Genomic DNA, 25,087 nt, shown 5'->3' with positions numbered 1-25,087 from the left:
ACGCAAAGGGAGCAGATCCTCCAGGACAGAATATTCATTTGTACTCAAAAAAAAAAAAAAAAGTGCTGATAAACTCACAAAAAAGTTGTGTTATTGCTAAATGCTAATTGCATTTCCTTGGGTAAGCACCATAAAAAATTCATTGCAGTTTTTAGAAACAAGATGCCGGCCGCGTTTTAATTGCTAGAGAGGAGAGAGTTGGGGAGAAGCTGAACCAGGAAAATGCTAACTGGGCATAAACTCAGAAAGAAATCTCCCCAAGAAAGAAGGCCCAGTGCTGAGGTAGGACCTAAGGAGACATAGGTCTTGGGAAACCAGAACCTCTTAAGAGAACACTGACTTAATGGTTCTCAGGCCTGTGACATCAGCCCACCCGGACAGATGGGGCTTTTAGCTGCAGATTGTGACATGTAGATTTAAGAAATGTAAAGAATTAAATTAAGGAATGCCAAAATTCTAGAGAGATGAGCAGGAGTCAGTTGCAGAGCTTTAAGAAACACGTATGGGAGGAAAATTATAATTGTATCCCTTAGTGTGTGTGTGTATGTGCATGTGAGAGAGATTGAGAGAGAATGAGAGAGGGAGGGTGTGTGGGTGTATGGGAGACAGAGATAGACAGAGAATGAGAGGTGGACCGAGACCGTACATCACTTCACTTTAATAACAGTGCTCCTTAGACCAGTTCACAGAACTGTCATTTTAAAGCCAACACCCTTACCCAGTGCCAACCAGAGTGCTCTTGCAGTGCCCCCCCCCCGCCCCCCGCCTCAGCAGGGCCAGCCAGAGCCAGGTGAGAAGAGACAGTGGGTGAGAGGACTGAAGAATGGGGAAGATCCTGTCTCCATGGGCTCGGCCCTGCCTTGACCCCATCTGCCCAGAAGCCACAGGGCTAGTGGCTCCTCTAGGGAGGCACCTGCCCCTGCCTGAGAGAACATAAAGAGGTGGTCTTGGGGCATCCCTGAGCATCCTCCCAAAAGATGTGCACAAAAGCTGGGGAGGGAAGAGGGCAGAAGGGCAGGCACCCAGCTGCTGCCAGCAGCTTCTTCCTCTCCGACTCCATTCCCACACCCCCCAGCTCCCCGACCTGCCCAGCCCAGCCCCACCCACTCTCCTGTTACTGAGGCTCTCTGGTGAGGAACAGGGACTTGAAATCAGGCCCAGCTCCAGGGACTGGCCCGCAGCTGGTGACTGTCAGGTGTGATAGGAGGTCCGTGCCTTCTGCATCTGAGGGTGCTGCTTCTCCTCCATCTAGTGAACCTGCCGGAGACCCAGGAAACATAAGGCTGCATGCAGTCAGATGGAGGAGCAGTAGGACTAGGGGAGGGAGTCCTGGGCTGACGGTGGAAGGAGCCAGACCCATGGCACAGCCCCATCACCTCCCAGCCCAGTAACATTCATTCTAGTAAGTCTAATAAGTCACTTCACCATTCGGAACCTTGATTGCTACTTGTATCAAATGCAGCTAAAAATATGTGCTTGAATGAGAAAGTGGGTGCATAGTCCCCCGTAAATTCTAAACTGTATTACCAACTAACAGTGCCTGTGCCTAACCCTGCAAAAAGATGCTCTTTGTCATCACGCCCTGCATTTGTAAAGTTCTGTATATATATAAATAACACACGATCTTAGCCCTCCCGCTAAACAGAGGAAGCTGAGTGCCCTGCCCAGCGTCCCACAAGAATTAATCCCTTGCTGAGCCCAAACTGTGAAATGCCGGGCTCTCTCCATAGTGCAGGAAATGCGGGCACTCATCACCGCCTTAGAAACCAGGAGAAAACACGCACACGAAAACCACGCGGACCACTTGCTAACCACTCGCTAACCAGCGTGGCACCATGCAACTAGCTGCTCCTGGTCTTACCTCACTCACTCATCGCAGGAGCATTCCGGGCAGCTGTGGTGCTATTACCAGGAACCTGAAGCTTGCCAGGGTTAGGGATTTGCCAAAGCTATCACAGTAAATGGCAGATCTGGGCTACGAACCCAGGTCTATTCTTACTCAGTTAATACTTAAATTGATAGAAATCCAATGGATTCGGTGTTATAAGCATCATTTCCTCCTCCCACTCTAGGGAACATTCTCCAGCCCTGAGCAGAGTCCAGGTCTAAGAGGTGAAGGTCACAGTTTCTAAGGGTTGGGACCTTTACAAACTCGCCCACTTCACCCCCACCTCCACACTCACCCTCGCCGTGTCATGGATCCAATCCAGGAACTCAGCAACCTTGGCGTAAACACCCGGGTGATTGGGCTCCGCACAGCCACGGCCCCAGCTGACCACCCCCACCAGGTGCCATGTGTCCCCATCTGGGCACACCAGGGGTCCCCCGCTATCCCCCTGAGGCCATAGAGACACAGAGAAATAGGCCATTAGTCCTCCCTGGTAGAGGGAGCAGACCCTCCATTCCCAACCCCTCCTACTTCCAGCTTGGGATCTCCACTTGCCTAGCCCCCCCTTAAATCCTTAGCACACAGTTTGACTTGCCCAGGCACCCCTCCTCCTAGAGAGGCTGCTCAGAGCAGGGGCCAAGCCACAGCAGATCCCCCCCATTCCCGCCCTCCACTTTGGTCCCCCTCACTGCAGTACCTGGCATGCATCAGCCCTCCCGTCCATGTAGCCGGCACACAGCATGCGGGGGGTGAGCGCCCCGCTATACATGCAAGAGCTGTTGCAGAGCTGGGCGCTGAGCAGAGGCACCATGGTGTCCTGGAGCGTATCTGAGTTGTGGGCTGTGGGAGGTAGACGTGGAGATGGAGGAACACAGAGCCAGGCCGCGGAGCACAGGGCAAGGCCAAGAAGACACAACGGCAAGAGGGAAGGTGGTTAGAGGCCCCGGAGACACAAGACCCAAAGAGGGGAGCCCAAGGTGGGAGTTGGGAAGGAGGCACGGGGCTGTCAGAACAAGAGTGAAGAGGGGGTGGAACTCACATGCACCCCCCCCTCCCCCTGCAATGCTGAGGCCACAGCACTCCCAGGATGGAAGGCAGCTGTGTGAAACACCTGGCTTCTGGGGAAACTTAAGGAATGTTCTCCCAGAAAGACCCAGGCAGGGGAGACGAGGTCCCCAGAGATGAAGGGGGCTGGTACTGCCGAATGGCTGGGGAATGGAGGTGGGTAGTAGAGGTGCCTCACCTTGGGGCGAATGTCCCCCCACCCTCCCACCTCTAGGTTCCCTGGGGCCCTGGGAGCTGACTCACTGTGGCTGGGGTCCGTGTGGCCCCAGCCAGACACCCAGCAATGAGAGCCCCTTGGAAAATCTTGCTTCTCAGCTGGCAGGCACACAGCACCCACTGTGTCTGTGGAGAGGCACTCAGGCTCAGCTTCCCTTCCCTACCACCTCACCCTCAGCCTGGGGGAAGAAACAGGGCTGGCGGGTGCTCCTTACTCCCTCTCAAACCACCCTGGCTCCTGGCCTCCACCAACCAGGCCCCCACGGGGCCCGGGGAGAGGGGGGGCAGGTTGCGCACTGCACCATGTTGGCAGGGAGGTCACCATTCACACAGAGGACAATGCATAAACTGCCATGTGCATGGTACCTTCTAGGCTGGGCAAGGTACGCACTGCACCCCCAACCTGGGGACTGAGAAAGAGTGGGAATTCCTTCTGGGTGCTCATGCCCAGCTTCTCCTAATGAGGATTCATTTTGGATTTTCCTTAGGGTGTCTGATCCCTCTTGGGGCATTGTTTCCAAAAGCGTGTGGCAAGTCCCACAGGTCGGGCCCAGACTTGTTGTTCTTAATAGCACAGAGACGTGCCATTCAATAAACATTAATTCACATGGGAAGAAAGGATGTCCTTCTCAATGCTTTCTGTCCCTCAAACTGTACCAAGGAGAAAGATTCCATCAAGTGCCCCTCTGTGGCTCACCCAAGGCCTGTCAACCTCCACCTAACACAAAGGGGGCCGGCCTCACAGACTCGCCCAGGCACTGCGAGTCTGCACAGGGCACCTCGCTGGAACTGGAAGGCTGTCTAGTTTGCATACTGTGTTTTGTTTTGTTTTGTTTTTAGATTTCTTATTTAATTATTCATGAGAGACACAGAGAGAGGAAGAGACATAGGCAGAGGAAGAAGCAGGCTCCCCACAGGGAGCCCAATGCAGGATTCAATCCCAGGATCCTCGGATCACACCCTGAGTCAAAGGCAGATGCTCAACCACTGAGCCACCCAAATGCCCCTACTTTGCACATTGTATTTTTCCGGCTGTTACTTTGCTACGAGTAAGATGGGTTCTCCTAGGTAGGTTGTAACCTAGTTCCCCTTTCAAATGTACTTAAGTCAATTTAGAAATATTAACTGCTGGGATGCCTGGGTGGCTCCATGGTTGAGCATCTGCCTTCAGCCCAGGGCCTGATCCTGGAGACCCGGGATTACATCTTACATCGGGCTCCCTGCATGGAGCCTGCTTCTCCCTCTGCCTGTGTCTCTGCCTCTCTCTCATCTCATGGATAAATAAATAAAATCTTAAAAAAAAAAAAAAAAGAAATATTAACTGCTGAGCAACAGCTCAGAGAGTACAGGTAAGTGGTGGAATCTGTGAAAGGCAGGCAGCAAGCACCGTGATCTGGGAAGCCTGAGGCTATAGGCGGTGGTGGGAGGGAGGAGCATAGAGTGCACGCGAGTGTGTGCCTATGTGCATGAGTGTGTACATGTGAGTGAGTGTGCGCATGTGTACTTGGGTGATGACCACATGAGTGTGCACACGTGTGAGTGCACGTGTGTGTTTGTTGGTGAGGGTGCATGCACACGGGTGTGTCGGCGGGAGGGGAGGCGGTGCTCTTCCAGGGCAGCAGCTGTGGAGAAGCCAGACCCAGAGTCAGGACACCAGGCTCAGAAACTATTGGCTGCGTGATCTTACAAAGAGTCACCTTCCTTGCTAAATGTCACTGCCCTTCTCTGTTTATACCTGCCTCATCTACCTGGCAGGGCTCTTATGAGGACCAGGGGGAAATAAAGCCTATTAACTGTAATGCACCACACGGTGGCTGGGACCTGGGGCCTGCCTGGGGACAGGGGCCGAGCAGCCTGTTGGTAGAGCGACAAAGAAGCTCTGCTGGGGACTTTGAGGCAGGTCCCACTTGCAGCCCAGCTCTGTAAAGGGCCACACAAGAGCTGGTGCAAGCCTTTGTCCAGGTGATGACAAAGCTCACTGTGGTTCCCAAATGAACTGAATGTGTTAAGGTTTATACCCCTGGGAGGGAACCTCAGAAATGAGCTAGCATCCCCGCTCACCCTGCCCTCCCCCAGGGCCTGCCCCCCTCGCCACAGCTTGCAGTTTGCTAGCTTGCTCGCCCCAGGGCCAGCGCCTCACCTGAGAAGTTGAGTGGTGTCCGGAGCCGCAGCAGAGCGATGTCGTAGTCATGATTCTGGGTGCTGTAGAGAGGGTGAGGGATGATCCTCTCCACCACAGCCCCCTGATGGGGCCTGACGGCACTGTGGCTGACCAGCCCAGCATGCACCCGCCAGCTGGACAAGCGGAATAGCCTAAAACTGCACACAGGAGCCATGCTGAGCCCGGGAAGGACGGGGCAAGAAGAGGTTGGCCTAAGTGAGGTGGCAGGTGGGGGAAGCTGGCCAGAGAAGCCATTAGCGGATGCCCCCATCACCAAGCTGGGAGCTCCCAAAACCCGGGGACCGTGACTCCCAGTGTCCCTGCAGCAGCTGGCAAGACACTGGGCACGCAGCATGTGCTTAATAAGTGTTCTAGAACTGCCAGAGAAGTCAGATACTGTGGTGATCTCAACTCCCACCCTCTCTGTCCTGAATAACTATCCTCCATGTTTTATAACATCAAAGAGGCTTCTGTGATAGCCTAACTGTGAGGCAGGAAAACTTCTAGGAGTCCTGTCTCTCCACTTACTACCTATGATCATGGGGACGTCACCCCTCCTCTCCCAGCCTCGGTCTCCTCATTATAGTGCCTTATCTGCCCTGCCTGCTGCCAAAAGAGGCCCAAAGAGATCGTTCACTCATCATTCATTCCTACGCTGCTCCAACCAGTATTTATGAGGCACTTATTATATTCCAGGACTGTTCTAGGCCATGGGGACATAGTAGTGGGAAAAATCAACAAAGAGACTCAGTGGTAAACAAGATAGAGAGTCTCTGTTCCCATGGAGCTTCCAGTCTAAAGGGGAAGAAAGGCATTAAACAAATAATTACACGGAAGGTGATTTAATTACAGCTGTGATAAACATTAAGAAGCACAGAGTGCTGTGAATGTGAGAGCGTTTGAAAAACTTCAAAACTGAGCAAATATAAAGAACCAATCTTTGTATTAATGCAATTCACGCAGAGCTGTTCTTGGCATGGAATGGGGAGAACTTCACAGTCTGAGCCTCTCAGAACGGGCACGGGGCAGCAGACAATTCGACGTGGACGTTATACAGGACATACCGACGACCAAACAGAAAAGGCCCCCCAAGGCCTCTGCTCCCCAGCGGCCCCTGAGACTTGCCTGTGTATGCAGTGTGCGGCGGTCACCACCCAGCGCGGGGCCAGCACAGAGCCCCCGCACGTGTGCCGGGAGCCCAGGGCCACACTGGCCTGCCAGGGCCAGCGCCCAGGAGCCACGGCCTGCCCGCCGACTATCCGACTATCCGGGAGGCCAGGGGCCTCGCCCCACACTCTGCAAACCGAGAAGCAGGAAGGAGATGGTGAGCGAGGAGGGAGGTGGGTGTCAGCATGGTCCTAACTCTCCGGGAGTGTGAACAGCTCTCATTTATCACTCCTGCCCCTAAGTTTGGGGGATGGGATGGTAAAAGTGCTCATGACACATCTGTCTGCCCCATCAGGGGTGACCGTGCCTGCATTGTCCATGGAGCCCCAACACCTAACAAAAAGCCTATCCCACAGGAGGGGCCAAAATGGACAGGTGGCTGGAAGAGGAGAGGTGAAGAGATGCATATACGACTGGGGGTCAGACAACAGGAGCTCCAGACTCTCCCGCGTGGCTCTAAGTTTGCCAACTTCCTTTGTCTCTTGGAGGTGTTAACCAGTTAGCAGCCAATAGTAATTCCTTTGGGGCCCTCCAGATGAAAGGGGGTGGGAGCTTCCAAAGTCACAGCAGGTAGTGCCAGGAAGTGAAGCCAGGAAATCTGCCCAGATCAGTGGCTGGTGGGGGACAGGACAGAAGCTTGGACAGGGCTCTGTTGGGGCAGACCTGTGTCTGTAAGAAGGGGACCTGCAGGCAGAGGGGCAGGTGGCCAAGGAGTTCCACCTCAGACCCAGTTGAGCCTGTCTGTGGGGCTCTCCATGCTTAGGACAGCAGGGAGACTCCTTCCTCCCACCACCACCTTCCTGGACCCAAGATGTGACTCACCAGAGCATCTGAGGGAAACGATTAGACCGGAAGCACAGCTGTCCCTACAAAACAGAGGTGGCAGCAGGAGGCTGGGCAAGACCCACCTGAGGGCATGGAGGCCATGGGTAGCTGCCAGATGGAGCCAGAAGAGGCCTCTGGGGCAGCCCCCCATCTGCTTCCTGCCCCATCCACACCCGTAGTCCCCTCCCCACAACAGGTCTCCAGGTCAGCATTGCTACTCTGCTCCATCAGCCCAGGGCACCAGCAGGAGCTTGTGGCACTTGAGGGCTGTCTTGGGCAGGGCCCTAGGTGACAAATTGAGTATTTGTAGATAGGAAATCCAGCTGTGCTCACTGAGGGCCCCTAAATAAACATGTGTTCAGGGGATGGATAAAGGAGGAATGAAGAATAGCATGCTTCGCCCTATGCCCTTCCTGGGCTTACTCTGTTCTCTATCTCCAGCCCTTTGCCTGGCCGACACGTCCTTGCCCTCCTCTTCCTCCTCCTTCCTAGCAAATCTTAATCCCTGCTGGACCAAAGCCCTCTTCCCTCTCCTACTCATCTCTGGTTCCAGCAGCCCAATGCCTTGATCCTTCTAGTGGCCCAAACCCACAGTGCTCTGGCTTTCCTGGAAGAGTCCGTCCCTCATGAGAGTCCCTACTCATGTGAACAGAGTTTGTGATTTCTGACTGGGAAATGGTCCTCTATGTCCTACTTCACACAGCCAGTGTCCTCACCACCAGGCTCCCATGACGGGAAGATTTTTGCTGAACTGTCCGCCAGGGAGTAAGGGACCTCACTCAACCTCCTCAGAAGCCCTACCTGGGCTGCCACACCTCCTCCAGGAGGCCTTCCAATCTGGGAGAGAGCCACGCAAACCCCTGGGAGCTGTTGAGCTTGATGTCAGACAGGTTCACTCCCTTGTGGTGAGTGAGTCTTGGCAGAAGAGAAGAACAGAACAGGAAGAAACTGGTTTACACTGCAGCACGGGAGATGCTAGAGTCATGACCAAGATGTGCATAAGATACAATCCATGCAGCAGTACAGTCACTGAACAAGACTTTGACAATGACCTCTTCTGGGATTTCTATTTGTTACAAAGCAGGGATGTTCAAAGAAGAGAAACAAGCTGGGGCACGATCGTGCCCAGAGGCCAGGAGATGGCCAGAATGACCTCTTGCCACTTCCTGATCACTTTGATGGGGACAGGCAGGTAGAGGTCTCCAACTCTCCTTCCCCACCTCCCCACCAGCCCTCCGCCCTCCCCCAGGGACCCCAAGTGGGAGCCCTGGCCCCAATTACCTGAGATGCCCCAGGTTCTGACAGATCCTCAAACCCAGGGCAGAGCTCCAGCCCTCGTAGCAGACCAGGAGCCAGTCTGGCCGTGCCCTCACCTGCACTTCCAGCAAGTCCTCCGTGTTTATCCTGAAAGATACTGAAGGCGCAACATGAAAGTCACATCCTGCCTGCCGCAGAATGGAGGGGCAGGGTGGGCAGGGGGAGCTGGACCTGGCCATGCTGAGACTGAAGAGGCCTCAAGACAAAGCTTCTAGGTCACCCAGTGTCAGGCTCCCTGTCCCCCATGGCATCAGGTTGGTTCTAAGAACAAAATAACCCCTATTTGTGCTGCATTCCAGTTTTGTGTTTTCACCAAGTGCTTTTAAACTGCTCTATCGCTCATTGTCACAGCAACCCTGTGGGGTGAGTGTGACCGTCTTCCCAATCTGCAGAGGGAAAACTAAGGTGTGGAGGGTTAAGAAACCTGCCCCAGATCACAGATCTGCACGTGATGGATCCAGGACTTTGGTCTGGTCCTCTGGTATCAAATCTTGCGGTAATACCAATGATGGTTACCACTGAGCATATGCTTTCTCCAGGTTCTGTGCAAGGCTCCTTTCCACATTAATTCATATTATTCTTACAACTTTAAGTAGTAAATAGTCCTGTCTCCATTTTACAGGAAGGAAACGGAGGTCCCAAGAAGCAGTGTGCCCAAAGTCACACAGCTAGCGAAAGACAGACTCCACGCTTATTCTAACTTCTATAACTGATTCCAGCCCCTGTCTGGGACGATGATCTTCTGATCCTCAGTGGCTCATGTTTGGTGGGGAGAGAACAAGATGAAAGGAAGGTAGGGGGGTGGGCAATGTGCAGTAGGTGAGGCCCCTGCTGCCTACACACTTGCTCCCCACATGCACCTGTTCCCCCTTCCCATCCTGCTGGCTCAGTCTGGCCCAAATGACAAGTTGCCATCCCTACTCCCCACCTGGGTTCCTGGCCTGGGGTCCTGGCCCTGCCCCATTCCTCAGGTAGTGCTGAAAACTCCACACCAGAGATGGACTTTTCAAGGCTGGACCACATCACTCCCTTCCCACCAGAGGAAAAGCCACAGATGCTGGCAGTGATGTCATGGCCCTTCATTCTGATACTCTTGCCCCTGGCTGGAAGTGAGGATCCCAGAGCTGTGAAGGGGTGTGGGGCTGGGGTTGGGGGGCAGTCTGCAGGCTTCGGGGTGTGGCCTACCTGTTCTGGGGAGCGAGGGGAGCAGGGCTTCCTGACCGCTGGCCTCAGAGCAACCCAAAGGCATCTCCTCATCCTGCAAGTTCCCGGGAGTAGGCGGAGAGGTTGCTGGCCACAGATACAGCACTTCAAAGGACAAGGGTAGGAAGAGGGTCACAGAGAAGACACTAGGAGAAGGGAGGGACTCCCACATGCAAGGGCCAAGGGACAGAACAGAACCCCTGTAACAGAGGGAGACAAAAGCAGCTGCCTGGGGACTCCTCATGAGCCACCCAGCCTTAGACAGGTCCCCACCTACCACACTGAGGAGGGGGCATAGCTCACTTGCTCCCTCTTGCTCTCTCTCTCTCTCTCTCTCTCTCTCTGACTGGGAAAGATTTCTAGAGAAAGTCTGGCTTGGGCCTCCCTGGGTTATCCATTCAAGTACCTTCCACTTCCCACTGTAGGACTAAAGCATTCTTTACACTAAGCCTAAATCCCTCCTGCAGTCTCTATCCCTTCTCCCCTGCTGTCAGCTCAGAGTAGGTGAGAAAGATGCTCTTGTCCTGTCTGCCTCTTATATCGGGTTGTATCTTCCAACAGGCATCCCCCAGACTCGGTTCCTCAGCCCTTCCCAGAGCACTGATGGGTCCCAGCACTGACCAAGAAGCCACACACCGACACTCGCACCAGCCAGCAGTGCCAGGGCCCCCAGCCCCACATAGCAGCGCCGCCCTGAGCACCAGCACCCCAGCGGAGAGCCTGTGGGAGAGGCCAGAGGAGTCTGTGTCCCACCCCTGTCTGCCAGTCCCCCTCTGCCCTGAGGCACCACCATGGGGCCAGTTTGCCCCACTGCCCCTGCCCATTACCGCCTACCCCATCACCCCTGAAGCCCACCGAGCCCAGTCAATCCCCAAGCTAGGAACAGAACACAAGCAGGTCTGGGATAAACAATGAGGCAGCCTCTCACCATCAGTGATTTGGAGCTGTCCCAAATGTAGGAATATTAGGGGAATGTACGAAGATTACCCATTCACTGTCCCCACCCTGTCATTCCCCTATAGCCCAGTCTGGCCTACAGGGTTGCTGCTGGGCCTCGGGACTCTGCAGTGGGTCTCCTGGCTTTGCTTTGAAGATCCCAGGTCCTGGGGTCTCTTCTGCATACTGAGCCTCCATGTCAGCTTGGCCATCCGGCATCAGGCTCTAGGGAAATAACCGTTGGTCACTCAGCAGGATCTCCACACCAAGGGGAGGAGAAAGAAAGAGAGCTTACTTCTCATCAGGAAATCAAAAAAGGCTTCCTGGAAAAAGCAGCCTGAAACAGTCCCTCATAGGTGAAATGGGCTGGACTGGACATACATGAGCTTTGGGTATTCCAGGCAGTTGAAGAGGCAAAAGCATATGGGTAGGAAAGCATAAAGCAGAGTAAGTTATATGTTTGCCTGTCGTTCATGTGCCATGAAGGGAAGAGTAATGGAAAATAAGATCTTGGAAGAAATACCAGACCAGCAGTTCAAAGCTAGATCTATGTGCACTTAACAGCTCTCCAAACTTCAATCTTCTCATTTCTAAAATAAGAGTGATAACCACTACTACCCAACAAGCAATCTCCCTCCTCTAGTATCTTATCTCCATTCACTTTCCAAGTCAGAGCAATCCTCCTATAATCCAAACATAAGCAAGCTAATCCCATCCTTAAAGTACCCAGTGAATCTTCATACTTTTTATGAAAAATCCAAAGTCCTGTGGCCTGGCCCACAAAATCCTCTGTGATCTCACCCTTCCTCGCCTCTCCATCACCACCTGCCAGCATAGAACCCAAGGTCATACTAATACACATGCCAGTCCTCAGGGCCTTCACGAGTTCTCACGCTAGAGACTTTGCACTGGCCTTTTGCCCACGGGGCTGACTCCCATGACCCTTTAAGACCAGCTTAGATGTCACTTCTCCAAGAAGCTTTCTTCAATCTAGAAGGCACCTGTTGGGTCCCTATATTGTGCTCATTTACTTCTCTTTCTCTCTGTCCTTCCTCACTGGACTAGGCTCCCAGAGCCTAGCTCAGGGCCCACCACAAAGTGGGAATTCAGTGTGTCCACTGAATGAAAAGAAGGAAGGCAGGCAGGTGGGGAGACCACAAAAGATTATATAATCAAAAGGGTTTTATAAATTACAAAGTACAATGCAAATGCTAAGTATAATAATAATATTAATAAGAAATATGTAAAAGCTATGGATCCTTTCTTTGAGGAACTTAGGACACAGTAAAATAGATAAAACCTCTTAAAAGTTAAAATAATTCCAGGGGCACCTGGGTGGCTCTTTCAGTTAAGCATCCAACTCTTGATTTTGTCTCAGGTCATGATCTCAGGGTCATGAGACTGACCACATCACTTCAGACTCTTTCTCTTAAGATTCTTTCTCTCTCCCTCGACCCCTGTCTCCACCTCCACCCACCCATGTGTGTGCATATACTTTTTCTCTCTCTCTAAAAAAAAAGTTAAAATGACTCCCATCTCCCCTGAAGACCACAACTTACCCTGTCAACACCTAGAGTTATACCCAGTGATCATAAAAACCTGAAACACTGACTCCAAGACAATGTTGGCTTACATGGGATTTCCATGTGTCACGTGGAATGTTCTTGTCACATTCCTCAGTCCTGTTCAATTGAACTTCATGCTCCTGCCCCTCAGGCTGGGAGAAGAAAAGGACTTTGAAGACTCATCCAGGTCAGTCACTTCTAAATCACCCTGGAACTGCTCTACTGGGACTGTGAACACCCTCGCCAGTACAGCTCACAAGTAGGGCAGCAGCCCCAACTTTCATATGAAGCAAGACCCCACTTCCTACCTCCCATCACCTATACCAGCTACAGCCCAGGACCTGTAGGGCTGGACCTCCCCCCAACAAAAGGGCTTGCTTCTCCACAGGAAACATGCAGTCTTGGCTTGCCCCTTACCATAGATACTCCTTGTGTCTAAAGATGAGCCTCAGGGGTACAAGCAATGAAACTGAAGAAACACAAGTGGGGGAGAATGACTCAAGTACCCATAAGAAAGCAGAGAAGTGGCAACAGCATTTGGGATTTGGGTTTCTTCTCTGAGAATATAGTTTCTCTTGAACTGACATCCTTCTGAGCAAAGTGGCAATGCTTGGTCTAGAGAGAATTCTAGGGCATGCCCAGGATTTCCTCCTGTCTCAGTATCAAGGGAGCTTGGCTTTCAGTTCAGCTTCTGGACTAACTAGCCTCACCCCAGGAATTGCTCTACCTCAAAACCCACATGTTTGAGCTTATGCAGTAGCCTGGAACAATGGTCAGTAATGCTGCAGGATCTCCTGGTCCTCCTTTTGAGTAGCAGTTCAATGTAATTATGATTTGCGAAGCACTGTCTATGTGCAAAACACTTGGATAGGCCTACAGGAGATAAGAGAAAAGAAAAGTCTGTCCCTGGAGAAATAAAGAGAAAGTTGGCCACACAGGGCCCCCTCCAGGATCTAGCACTTGCACCAGAGCTGCCAGAGGAGGCTCTTTCCACTTGCCTAAAGTCCCCAGGGTGGGGGCAGGGAGAGAGAAAGAGAGAGAGAGGCCAGGTCAGGGATGCCCCAGATGCATGCACGGCCTTACCATCTGGGTCAGTGGCACCAAGGTAAGCCCTCAGGGTCTGCTAGCCAGAGTTCTGCTCCTGTTCTTGGATCAGCACTGATTAAATAGCCCAGCCAGCTTGGTTGGAGGGTGAGGTTTCCCTAGTTCAAATATGGGCCCCTCCCTGTATCCTCCCCTCTACACACACACACACACACACACACACACACACACACACACACACGCCAGAGAGACAATCAATCTGCTCAGAAACCATGAATAGACCCCTTGTTGCAGGAGAGGGGGCCACGGGCTGGGCTGGGCAGCCTCAGCCCCTCCCATTTACTAACTAGAAGCTTAGAAACAGAGAGAAAGGTTACAGGGAGGAGGGGAGGCCAGCTACTGTTGCTTAGCAACCAGGTCCCTTGTGCCAAACAGTGTGCCCTATGCATGCTAGCACAATTCCCCCTTCCTGCTGACAGGACTGTATCAGAGGGACTGATAGAGGATTTTTGGAAATGTTTCTGAGCCCTCTGGATCACATCTCATCTCTGTGTGGGTTGGCTTTCCCAGCAGTCTGGGGTTGTCATCATGTTGGAATCGGGATGATAATGAGGAATCTCTGCCATTTCTGTCCTCAGGGCTACACCTGTCACCCCCATGCTGGGGAGATGGGGCCTCTCCACCCAGCTTTCCTGGGGGCAGTTACTACAGGAACCCTCAGCGCCATCTTGCTTCAAAGCACAAGTGGCCCAGCTGAGCCCAGGGTAGGCTGAACACACCTGGGAACCACATCTCTTCAGGGAGTCAGAACAGGTCCCAGGGATGAAAAAGGCTTGTGTGGTTCCCCTCCTTCAAATGCTTCTCAGAGATCCCTCAGCTGGACCAGTTAAGAATATAGGCTTTAGAAGTCAGGCCTTCATCTAAGTCCCATTCTTCTTCTTCCCTTCCTTAGCCTCACCTATAAAATGAGGATAATAGTACTTACCTCATAGGATTGATGTTGGAAATGAATGAGATAACTGAATATAAAGCTCCCAGTCTGGCATCTAGCATAGTATCTACTCAGTAAATCTTGTCTGCTATCATTACTATTACCACTGAACCCCATCCACACAGGTTTTATTTTTGCTGTCTATTTCCCTCACATAGTCAGTCAATTCTGAGCTTACGGTAATCACACAGAGCTCCCACACTTCTAAGACAATGAAGAGACAGAGGTCAGCTATGAATCATAGAAGCAGGAGGAGAGAACTGGTGGCTGGTGCTGAGAGAAACCCCTGGTTAGGCTCTGAGATCTCTTAAAACAAAGACCCCTCAGCCTACAAATATGCATGCTTACCTTGTGTCCAGAACGAATTTGGGCATGGCGAATGAATAAGTCACAAGCGAGGAAACTGTAAGCTGAGAGAAGACATGGGAGCAGATATAAATAACTGTTATTAGTGAAAAGTGAAATAACAGAGGAATGAACACAGAGGTGTAGGAAGATTAAAAAATAGCTGACTCCTTTGCCCAGAGGACATGGAAAAAAACTTCATAGTAGAGGAGGCATTTGAGCGGTGTTTTGAGAAATGAGAAGGCAATCATATAGAAGGGCATTTCAAATACACTACAGGTGATATCAGTGAAAATGCCAAAGACCTCTGAAAATTCTCTTCTCCATAAAAGCAAGGAGAAAACTGACAAAATAATGATCAGAATCAACTTTTTAAAAGTCTGGAAATTAACCAAAGGCTTACAGCAATGTGGAAATCTTGGTAAGAACAGTGAGCTTTGTGGCATTTTAATTTGTTGTATTCCATCACCCTCTCTCCAGCTCTGAAGTAGTCTTAGAAACAAACATCCCATAGTCACATGGAAAACTAAGGGCAGCCCCAGTAACTCAGTGGTTTAGCACTGCCTTCAGCCCAGAGCCTGATCCTGGAGACCCAGGATCGAGTCCCATGTTGGGCTCCCTGCATGGAGTCTGCTTCTCCCTCTGCCTGTGTCTCTGCCTTTCTCTCTCTGTGTCTCTCATGAATGAATAAATAAAATCCTAAAAAAAAAAAAAAAAAGGAAAACCAGCAGCCTGGCACCATAGGTAGAATAGGATGGAAGTTCCTTCAAAGTCTCATTTCCAGAGAATTGGCATTATTTGAACTGTCTGGAAGATCCCTTTATGGAGACCATCTTACTTTGACTGGACTTTGAGCTTACCCAGTATGAACAGCTTTTTCCCTAAGATTTGTTGAAGACAATCAAAGACAGTTGTTGAATTTTATGGCTGCCTAAGACAATGGATAACGGTTGGGGCAAACAATAAGCTAATCAAAAAACCTTTAAAACCAGGGGAAAAGGTGTCCACAGAGGCTTTGAAAGGCTCTGAAATATTCCAGAGAATCTAGAAAGCAGGCTCATGCACAGGAATGGCACATACTCAGGGCTGTGTACATATTTAGGAAAGACTTCGAAAAGGTCCTAGGCTCTCATCTCTGGCTAATCTTGATATTCTGAAAAAGAAGGAAGTGAAGGCTAAGGCAGAGTTGTAAGCTTTCTGGCTGAGTGTTGAAGGCATGCCCCCAACATGCCCATAGAGTCCTTCTGCAAAGAGTGAGAGACTTCTTGTTTCTAGGCATCAAAGGCAAACCTCTGTCCAATCTTTAGCTGACCACTAAGCTAACTGAGCAGAGCCATCAGTGGCCACACATGACAAAGAATACAGACATTACAGAATTCATTCAGAAAAGTCACTAAACAAACAGCTAAACAATAAACACTAGGGAATAGGGAGAATCTGATTTCCAGAGTTGATGTATTATATTATTTAAAACCCAGTTTTCAACAAGAAATTGTGAGGCACACACAAAAAATAAGAAAGTATGGCCCATATACAGGGGGAGAAAATGGAATCAGTAAAAGGTTCTGGTTCAAGATAGTGAATACAAGGCTCCTGAATTCACTTCTTTCAAGACACACCAAATCTATGGCTACACAGAGAGCAATTCTCTCTGAAAGAGTGACTAGCTAAGTGACTCTTACAATAGGGTTAACAAGGAAATATCCACATCATAACTGGCAGCGAAGTTTGAGACACACTCTTGCCATAAACTCTACTCATGGCACAGCAACATATAATCAGGAGGGAACTTAGAATTCTCAAGTTCTCCCTAAGCATTTGGACCCCACATCTTGCACTCCAACTTTTAAGACTTCCATCTGAAGGACAGGCTCCCAAACACCTTGTTCTGAAAGTGAAAGAAACTTGCATCCATAGTATCCACTATCAGGTATGAGCACCTTATTCACCTTATAACTCATATAAGTTATAACACAGTGACTATAGTCTGTAACAGTGCAATATATAATTAAAATTTGCTAAGACTATACAACTTAAATATTCTCACCAAAAAGTAAGTAAATAAATATGTGGGATACAGATATGATAATGAACTAGATGAGAGGAACCCTTTTACAATGCATATAAATATCAAATCATTAAGATGTACATCCTAATTTTACAACCATAATTTTGTCAGTCATTAAAAAGAAAAAAAGAATGTGTTTTAGATTAAGCTAGGACTGGCCTTTTTTTTAGCCATCCTTCTCTGCTTTGCTACCTAAGAAAGCTCTCTTCTCTTTCTCTCTCTACTCCTTCCTTCCCAGGTGAGCTAAGTACCCTGGCTGTTTCCTTGGTTTGAAGAGGATACCCACCTCTAAGGTAAGGTAGCAGAGGCCTACAGTACAAACTTTAAGAAGGCACTCACTAGTAAATGGAGTGTCAGTATTTGAATATCCTAAGAGTAATGTCTCCTTAAATTTTGTGCCCTAGGGTGCACTATCTGAAACCAAATGAAGCATGACCCCTCTGCATGAAGGTCCTGGGATCTCTATTTTTACCATGGTGACTCATATGTATCCTGACCCTACTCCCCTACTTTCTTCCCCCTGACAACTCGACTCCCAGAATCATGTCTACAGATAAGCTATGAATCATGAACCTTGAAAGTTTGCTTTCTCTCCTAATTCAGTCACCATTCTCAAAAACAACAAGGGCCTTTCTCACTTGTCCTTTGGACAGATCACACTGTTGTATTTCTCCTTTGTCCAAATGGAAATACCTGAGTTCAAGTTATACAGAATTCTCAGAAAGTTTGTTAAAAGAATCTACCATTTATGCTGCAAGAGGTTGGAGGCCATCCAAAACCAGGTCTCCTGACATCTGGCCCGGATTTTCTCCCATTCCTATCACACATACACACCCCAAAAGTCATATGTTCATAGAACAGGCAGGCTCAGAGAGAAGTTCCACCTATGGACTACTGCTCTAGCCAGTGCCGGTGGAGTTCCATCCTGCTCATAATCTTCTCTTCCTGACTGCCTACCCCACAGATTTCAGACTTGCTTAGATAGCCCTGATAATCACTCTCTCTTTTTTTCCCAGAGAAAGAAAGTTTGGTGCTCTCTGTGGAGGTTGTGAAAGCATGCGTGGGATGAGATGCAGGATCAAGATTCTGAACAGCTCTGTACATCCTTTCAGTACAATCCCATTCCTCTCTTTAAAAGCTTCATCTCTACCAAGAACACATCTCTCACTCTCATCTAGCCTCCATCTGCTGCACAGTCCATCTGTATGTACAACATCCCCAGGTCCCCTCAAACAAGTCCCACTGCCTCCCAGTTGGGTTTAGATCATCCCACTGGGGTTAATTCAAGCCACCAGACTCTCTAATGCCATCCCACAGCCTAATGAGGCCCAACTATGTATCTCGTTCCCTCCAGCCCTCTGGAGAGTGGTTTTCTCAATGAAGAAATTAATGATTCCTAAGTCTAATATAAGAGAAGCTTTAACATGTGAAAATTGGGAAAAAGCGAGATCCAGTTAACTTATTCCAGGCCATTACTGTGTCTTAGTAGGCAGTGAAGAAACCCTGTCTGTTGTCATTTTGCTTGCTTTGAATACAAAGAAATAGATAAAAGTGTATTTAGAATGAAAAGAATAGCTATGTGGTCTCATATGGTAATCAGTTGCTTAATCATTAGCATACTGCTTTCTGAGTACTCTCTTCTGTCTTATTCTAACCAAAATCTAAAATAGAGGATGCCTAAGTGAGTGTGGAGGGCAGCCTCTTCAGAAGGGTCCTGAAGAGCCTAGAGATGGCTCCTACTTTCCCTTCTCCCCTCACTCCCCCTTCTATCCAGCAAGACCCCACTGGCAAGAAGTTTGACTCTTCCTTGGCAAATAGAAATCTTGAATATCTAGGGGTCACCTTTGCCTGCTCCCAATTCCTGGCCTTCCATCCAGTCATTCAAATTGGACATCTCTCAGATCTACCCCTTTTTCTTCCAGCTCCACAGCTACCACCCTAAGCATCCACCAGCATCTTCCCCAGAATTACTGCAACAGCTGCCCAAAGGATCTCCTGCCTCTTGTCTATTCCATTCTAATCAGTCTGTGTCCCTTCACTCCTTTTGAGCAAATCTAGATGTTCAACTATCAATATGGAAGGATAAAATTAGTGAAATGGACTGCCTCTTCTTTTCTACTGTGCTTCCAAAGTTACATTTTCTAGAGCAAACCTAAAAATATTAAAAAAAAACCTTCATAGATCACCATAGCTCCCACGATAAAAGCATTGATTCATGTGCTCATTCATTCATTCAACAAGTGTTTTTGCAGGTTCCTATCAAGTGCTAGGCACTTTTCTAGATTCTGAAAGTAGATCAATGAATAAGTCAGGCATAGCCCTTGCCCTCGAGGAGCTTATAGGCTTTTACTGTCAAGCCAACAATAAGAATGCACTCCCTGATGGAGGAAGAACAGGGTATAAAGGGTACATCTAACTTGCACCCAGGGTATCCTTATCATGGCAGAGGGTTTTTCCCAAGTTTACCTAACATACTTTTCTAGTCTCATTGTTTTTCCTCCCCTTTAACCTCCCTCCCATAAGCCAGTCACTAGCTGTTTCCAGAATATCCCTAGAATAAACCATTGCACCTTTGTTCATGCTGTTTCCCCATTCCTGAAATGCCCTTCCTCCTTTAACTAATTAATTATTGTAGTCCATCAATCAGCCAAAATGCATTCATTGAGAATGTACTATGTGTAAGGCACTGTGCATATACTGAAGGTAGCAATGCTGAGCAAAACCAGACACAATTCCTGCCCTAAAGAGCTTACTATTTCATGGGAGGAGACACACATGAATCAAAGGACCACAAAAGGTACTTATAGCTCTGAAAAAGTGCTATGAGAGAGAGTTCCAAGGTACTAATGGAAGCATGTAACAGAGACGTGATTGAGTCTGAAGACTTGTGAAGGATGTCTCCAAGGAAGAGATGATTCAGATGGGATCTGGGAAGGGGGGGAGACTGCTCCAGGCAAAGATAACAGGCAAATTTCCCGTGGCATGAGAGTGTCTGCTGATACCAAGGGACTAAAAAAAGAGGAAGCCGAGAGCATAAAAGAGATGATGTGCGCAGAGGCAGGAGCAGTGGGTAGACCAGACCAGACTGGTAGACCAGTCATTATTCCCAGAACCATGATAATCATTTTTAAAGATTTTATTTATTTGTTTGAGAGAGAGCATGGGCAGAGGAGTAGGGAAGGATAGAGGGAGAAGCAGGCTCCCCACTGAGCAGGGAGCCCAACAAGGGGCTCCATCCTAGGACCCTGGGATCATGACTTGAGCCCAAGGCAGATGTGTAACTGACTGAGCCTCCAGGCACCCCATGACTACCATTTTTAAAAAGCAGCCCAGGGACATAATCAGATTGCCACCATCCTTTAAGACCAAGTTGAATGTCCCTCTACCTCCCCCAATAGCCCTTGCACTAGTAGCTCATGAATCACATGCATGTGGGACATGGCTGAGGGCTAATTGGTGCTAAGCCCTCAAGATCAGGGACACTCTATCTTCATCTTTGTCTTTTCTGCTGCACACAGTGTCAGGCACGTGTTAAGTGCTCAGTAGAGGTTTGTTGAAGCAATCAATCAACGTGTGCAGTTGCCAGTCTGTTTTATTGCCTCTCTTCCACCATCCTTTCAGTCAAGAAAGTTCTACTCACCACACCCCACCCACCCCACCTGAGTTCAGACTCCTGTCATCTCTTGCTTTCCAAACAACCTCCCTGCCTTTCTTCTCAACCACACACAACCCATCTTCCATGTGGCTACCAGGGTTCCTCTCTAAGCAAAGATCAAACCAGGCCACTCTGCTCCTTATATAAACCTTCACTGACACCTCATTCCTCTCAGGGTCAAATACAAATTCTTTAGTCTAATTATTCAATGCACATCATGATCTAATCTCAAACTAATCTTTTTGGCCTCATGTTGCATTGCATCCTTTCTCCTTCTGTACCTTATATTCCAAGTATAGTCAAAGTCCTAGAATATTCCTCAAGTAGACCACCACCCCCACTTCAACTCTTCGCTTAGCCTGTGCTCTCAGCCTAGAATGTCCTTCACTCAGTTTTCATAAGGAGAAAACTGCTCAAGATACAGCTCAACTGCCAGCCCATCACCAAACGTCTCGCCTAATTCCCCAAATCCAGAATTAGTGGCTTCTTTTTGTACAGGCGTACCTTGGAGATATTGCTGGTTCAGGTCTAGGCCACAGCAATAAAGCAAATATCACAATAAAATGAGCCAAATGAGTTTTTTGGTTTCCCAGTGCATATAAAAGATATGCTCACACTATACTGTAGTTCATTAAGTGTGCAATGATAGCATTATGTCTAAAAAACAATGCACATACCTTAGTTAAAAATATATTGCTTAAAAAATGCTATCAGCTAAGCTTTCAGCAAGCTATAATCACTGATCACAGATCACCCTAACAAATAAAATAATAATGAAAAAATTTGAAGTATTGCAAGAATTACCAAAATGTAACACTAAAACTCTACGTGAGCAAATGTTGTTGGAAAAATGGTGTCATAGATTTGTTTGATGTGGGGTTGCCACAAACCTTTAATTAAACAAAAAAATACAGTATCTGCAAATTACAATAAAGTGAAGTGTGATACAGTATGTCAGGGCACCTGGGTGGCTCAGCGGTTGAGCGTCTGCCTTTGGCTCAGGGCATAATCCTAGGGTCCTGGGATGAAGTCCCACATCGGGCTCCCCACAGGGAGCTTGCTTCTCTCTCTGCCTGTGTCTCGGCCTCTCTGTATGTGTCTCTCATGAATAAATAAATACAATCTTTAAAAACAAACAAATAAACAAGGTATGCCTGCAGAGATGGAGTTATTCCTAGTACTTTACCCAGGAAACAGCCCATCATCTCCTCTGCACTGTACTGTCCCTGCATCAGCCACTGTGGCAGCCATAAAAAGTGGGAAGGACAGAAAAAGCAGCTCTCTCCTCCCCACGCAGGAGCATGCATTCCCCAGAGGATAGCAAACAAGGCCTCCGTTGTTCAAATATTCAGACAAAATATTACCCAAGTTGTATTCTAGGAAATGATTTCTAAGCCTACAAAGATCTGTCCATCGTTTCTGGCTGATTTCTCAAGCTCAGAGATAAAATACGAAGTTTGTAATTCACATGCTATAAATAAAAGTACCCCCGTCTCCCAAATTTTGTTAAGCAACCACTTTTTTTGTTTGTTTGTTTAATTTCGTTGAAAGCCATTTTTACTTTGGGAGCCATTCACATTTCTACCTGAGGATTTAAGCTTGTAGAATACACAGCCAGGTCTGGACTGTGAGAAGATTTTCCCACATGGTAAGTTGGTGGTGTCACCACGGGACAAAAGGACATTATTCATCCTGCTTTAATTAAGACAAAAAGGAGTAACAAAAAATATCAGTCATAGGGTTCACTAAAAATAACTGCAATGTCTGAAGTAGTTCAGCAATAGCCATCTGACACTTTAAGTCAATGTTTAATGACCGATAGGACTGTAAACCTTTGTGACTTAAAGAAAATAGGTCCCTCTCTCCAAGTGCCACCTTCTTGGAAATCCACATTGTTACCCACTGGTCTTTCCTTTCTTCTCCTAAGACTGGCTGTCATCCATCATCTGAAGCCCATTCAGGCCTGACTGTGCATCATGCAGTTGGGGGCACCACACTCAGTTCTCTGCCTTCTTGGCATCTGGTCCAGCTCGGCGCTCCACGTGCAGAACACAGAGACCAGTCATGACCTCAGAAATACGCCCAGAGGTAAATCCAACATACGCAAAATGAGAGTTTTCTTCTTTTTCACATGGGCTTGTGTAGGGGCAGCTCCTTTGATGTTTATTCTGTCTTGGTGACCATCCTGAAAAGTCAAGGACTTCTATCTGCATTTGGCAAGTGACCACACTCAGAGGGCAGAGGAGCTCAGTGGTTTGCCCACGTTCATGCTGCTGGGCCAAGTGACTGGAGCAGGAAGAAAATCATGTGTTCTGATCCTGCTTCCAGAGCCGCCCCCCACAGCTCCTTCCACCCCGTCTAGAGGGCTGCCCCGCCCCCCACAGATCTGGGAAGGCCAGTGAGAGACTGACAAGATGAGGACCCCTTGAAGGGAGAGGCAAGCCTAAGACTGGGTTGAGGTGGGGGAGACGGGGAGAGGTTTGGGGAACCATATCAGCTTGGATGGGAAGGTGGGAGGGAAGGGTGGAAGTGGTCGACAAATCCAGCATCATCAGCCCAGGAAGGTTCTGCAGGGAAGGAGATTTTCAGAAACCTTTTACATTATGGGAGAACTGACTTGATGTGTGGTAAGGTGAGGAAAGAGGGGAATGAAACTGCAGGGTCTTGCTTTTTTATTCTGGTTCTCATTTAATTTTAAAAGATACATCCAGGGGCACCAGTGTGGTTCAGTGGTTGAGCATCTGCCTTCGGCTCTGGTAGTGATCCTGGGGTCCTGGAATCGAGTCCCACATCAGGCTCCCTGCATGGAGCCTGCTTCTCCCTCTGCCTGTGTCTCTGCCTTACTCTCTGTGTCTTTCATGAATAAATAAAATCTTTTAAAAATAAAATAAGGGATGCCTGGGTAGCTCAGTGGTTGAGCACCTGATTTTGGCCAGGGCGTGATCCTGGAGTGCTGGGATCAAGTCCCACATCAGGCTCCCTGCATGGAGCCTACTTTTCCCTCTGCCTGTGTCTCTGCCTCTCTCTGTGTGTCTCTCATGAATAAATAAAATCTTAAAAAAAATAAAAATAAGAATAAAAAATAAAATAAAAGATACATCCTGGGTGGAGAACCCCAAATGCCCCTTCAGCTCTCCTTTCTTTTTCCTGCCAGAACAGGAGCAAAGTTCTTGGGGCCTGGGGCTGCATAAAGATGCCTGGAATCAGCAGTGAGCTCTGTCAGTCTCGCCTCTGTCCTCTGCCAGCCTGTGAACTGGGGTTACAAAGCAGCTGTCACAGTAACTTGACTAATTAAATTAGAGCCCACTGAATGCTTTATTGACCTGAAACTCACTCCAGTGAGCAGGCCCAGTTAAAAGGTGACTATGTTCATGGCTATGAGTTAACAGATTAAATAAAACAGACAAAGATAATGATGGGCAAGAGGAAACGTCTTGTTACTGTAAACAAAGTGTGTGAAGCACAGCTGCCAGGGTGTGTGACATGTAGATGTGTCTTGGGCATGAGTTGGGGTAAATTGTGGGTTGCCCCCCCCATTCAAATACCTATGTTGAATGTGACCTTATTTAGAGAGAGAGACTTTATACAGGCAATCAAGTTTTTAAAAGGCCATTAAGATGGGCCCTAATCCAATATGACGGGTATCCTGAAAATTAGGGGAAATTTGGATAGAGACACATCAAGGGAAGATGTACAAAGAGACAAAGGCAGAAGATGGCCATCTATAAGCCAAAGAGAGATGACTGGAACAGATCCTGCCCTCACAGTCCTGCCAACACCTTGAGTTTGGATTTCTAGCCTTCAGAACTGAAATAAGACATTTCTGCTGTTTAAGCCACCCAGTTTCTGGCATTCTGTTATAGCAGCTCTTGCCAACTAATACATCTGAAGACATATAAGAGACGCCTGGGTGAGGCCTTTTCATAAGAACAATAAAAGGCAGAAAGACGCCTGGGTGAGGACTTTTCATAAGAACAATAAAAAGAGCACCAGCTCTGAACTCAAACAAACCTGGGCTGGGACCCTGACTTCCTATTACCAGCTGTGTGCCCTCAGGCAAGACACGTAACCTCTCTGTGCCTTGATTCCTCATCTGTAAAACAGGGACAATAGTATCTTCTTTGGGGCACCTGGGTGGCTCAGTGGTTGACCATCTGCCCTCGGCTCAGGGCTCAGGATGTGATCCTAGGGTCCTGGGATCAAGTCCTGAATTGGGCTCCCCACAGGGAGCCTGCTTCTCCCTCTATGTCTCTGTCTCTCTCATGAATAAATAAATAAAATCTTAAAATAATAATAATAATAATCTTCCTCAAAGGAGTGGTTTTAGAATTAAATGTGAAAACACAGTCTTTGGCTTATACAGACTCAGGTTGCACACGGCCCCTCAGCAATTAAGCACAGTTGCCCCTGTAAATTCTGACCACCCAGCAAAGACTGATGATACTGATCATGAGTCCCTTTTGTAAAATAACTACAAAGTGCACATTACCTTGATTATTACCATGCCGTCTACGGGATTCTATGAACATTATGATGAATGCTTCCCATCTTGATTCCTTCTGCCCCACTGAATTTATTGCACACTTGCTCTTCCTCCTGTCTCTCTGACTAAAGACTTCAGCTTCCTGCTCCTTGATCCAC

General features: G+C 48.6%; 1 protein-coding gene across 1 annotated transcript; it reads right to left on the bottom strand.

Moving 5' to 3' along the window:
• Positions 1-240: 240 nt before the first annotated feature.
• TMPRSS5 (transmembrane serine protease 5) lies at positions 241-14,782 on the bottom strand. Its single transcript, XM_041769947.1, is given in 14 exon segments — positions 241-1,257; positions 2,184-2,336; positions 2,586-2,728; positions 3,197-3,295; positions 5,310-5,488; positions 6,456-6,601; positions 6,604-6,626; positions 7,320-7,363; positions 8,124-8,237; positions 8,604-8,736; positions 9,825-9,947; positions 10,464-10,562; positions 10,880-11,003; positions 14,727-14,782. Coding segments are annotated over 13 exon segments (1,383 nt in total). The 5' UTR covers positions 10,998-11,003; positions 14,727-14,782; the 3' UTR covers positions 241-1,248.
• Between the last annotated feature and the right edge of the window lie 10,305 nt (positions 14,783-25,087).

Source organism: Vulpes lagopus, chromosome 10, assembly GCF_018345385.1.
Source record: "Vulpes lagopus strain Blue_001 chromosome 10, ASM1834538v1, whole genome shotgun sequence".
Lineage (NCBI taxonomy): Eukaryota > Metazoa > Chordata > Mammalia > Carnivora > Canidae > Vulpes > Vulpes lagopus.
Note: the sequence above shows the minus strand (reverse complement) of the source record. Positions and strands in the feature narration are given on the sequence as shown.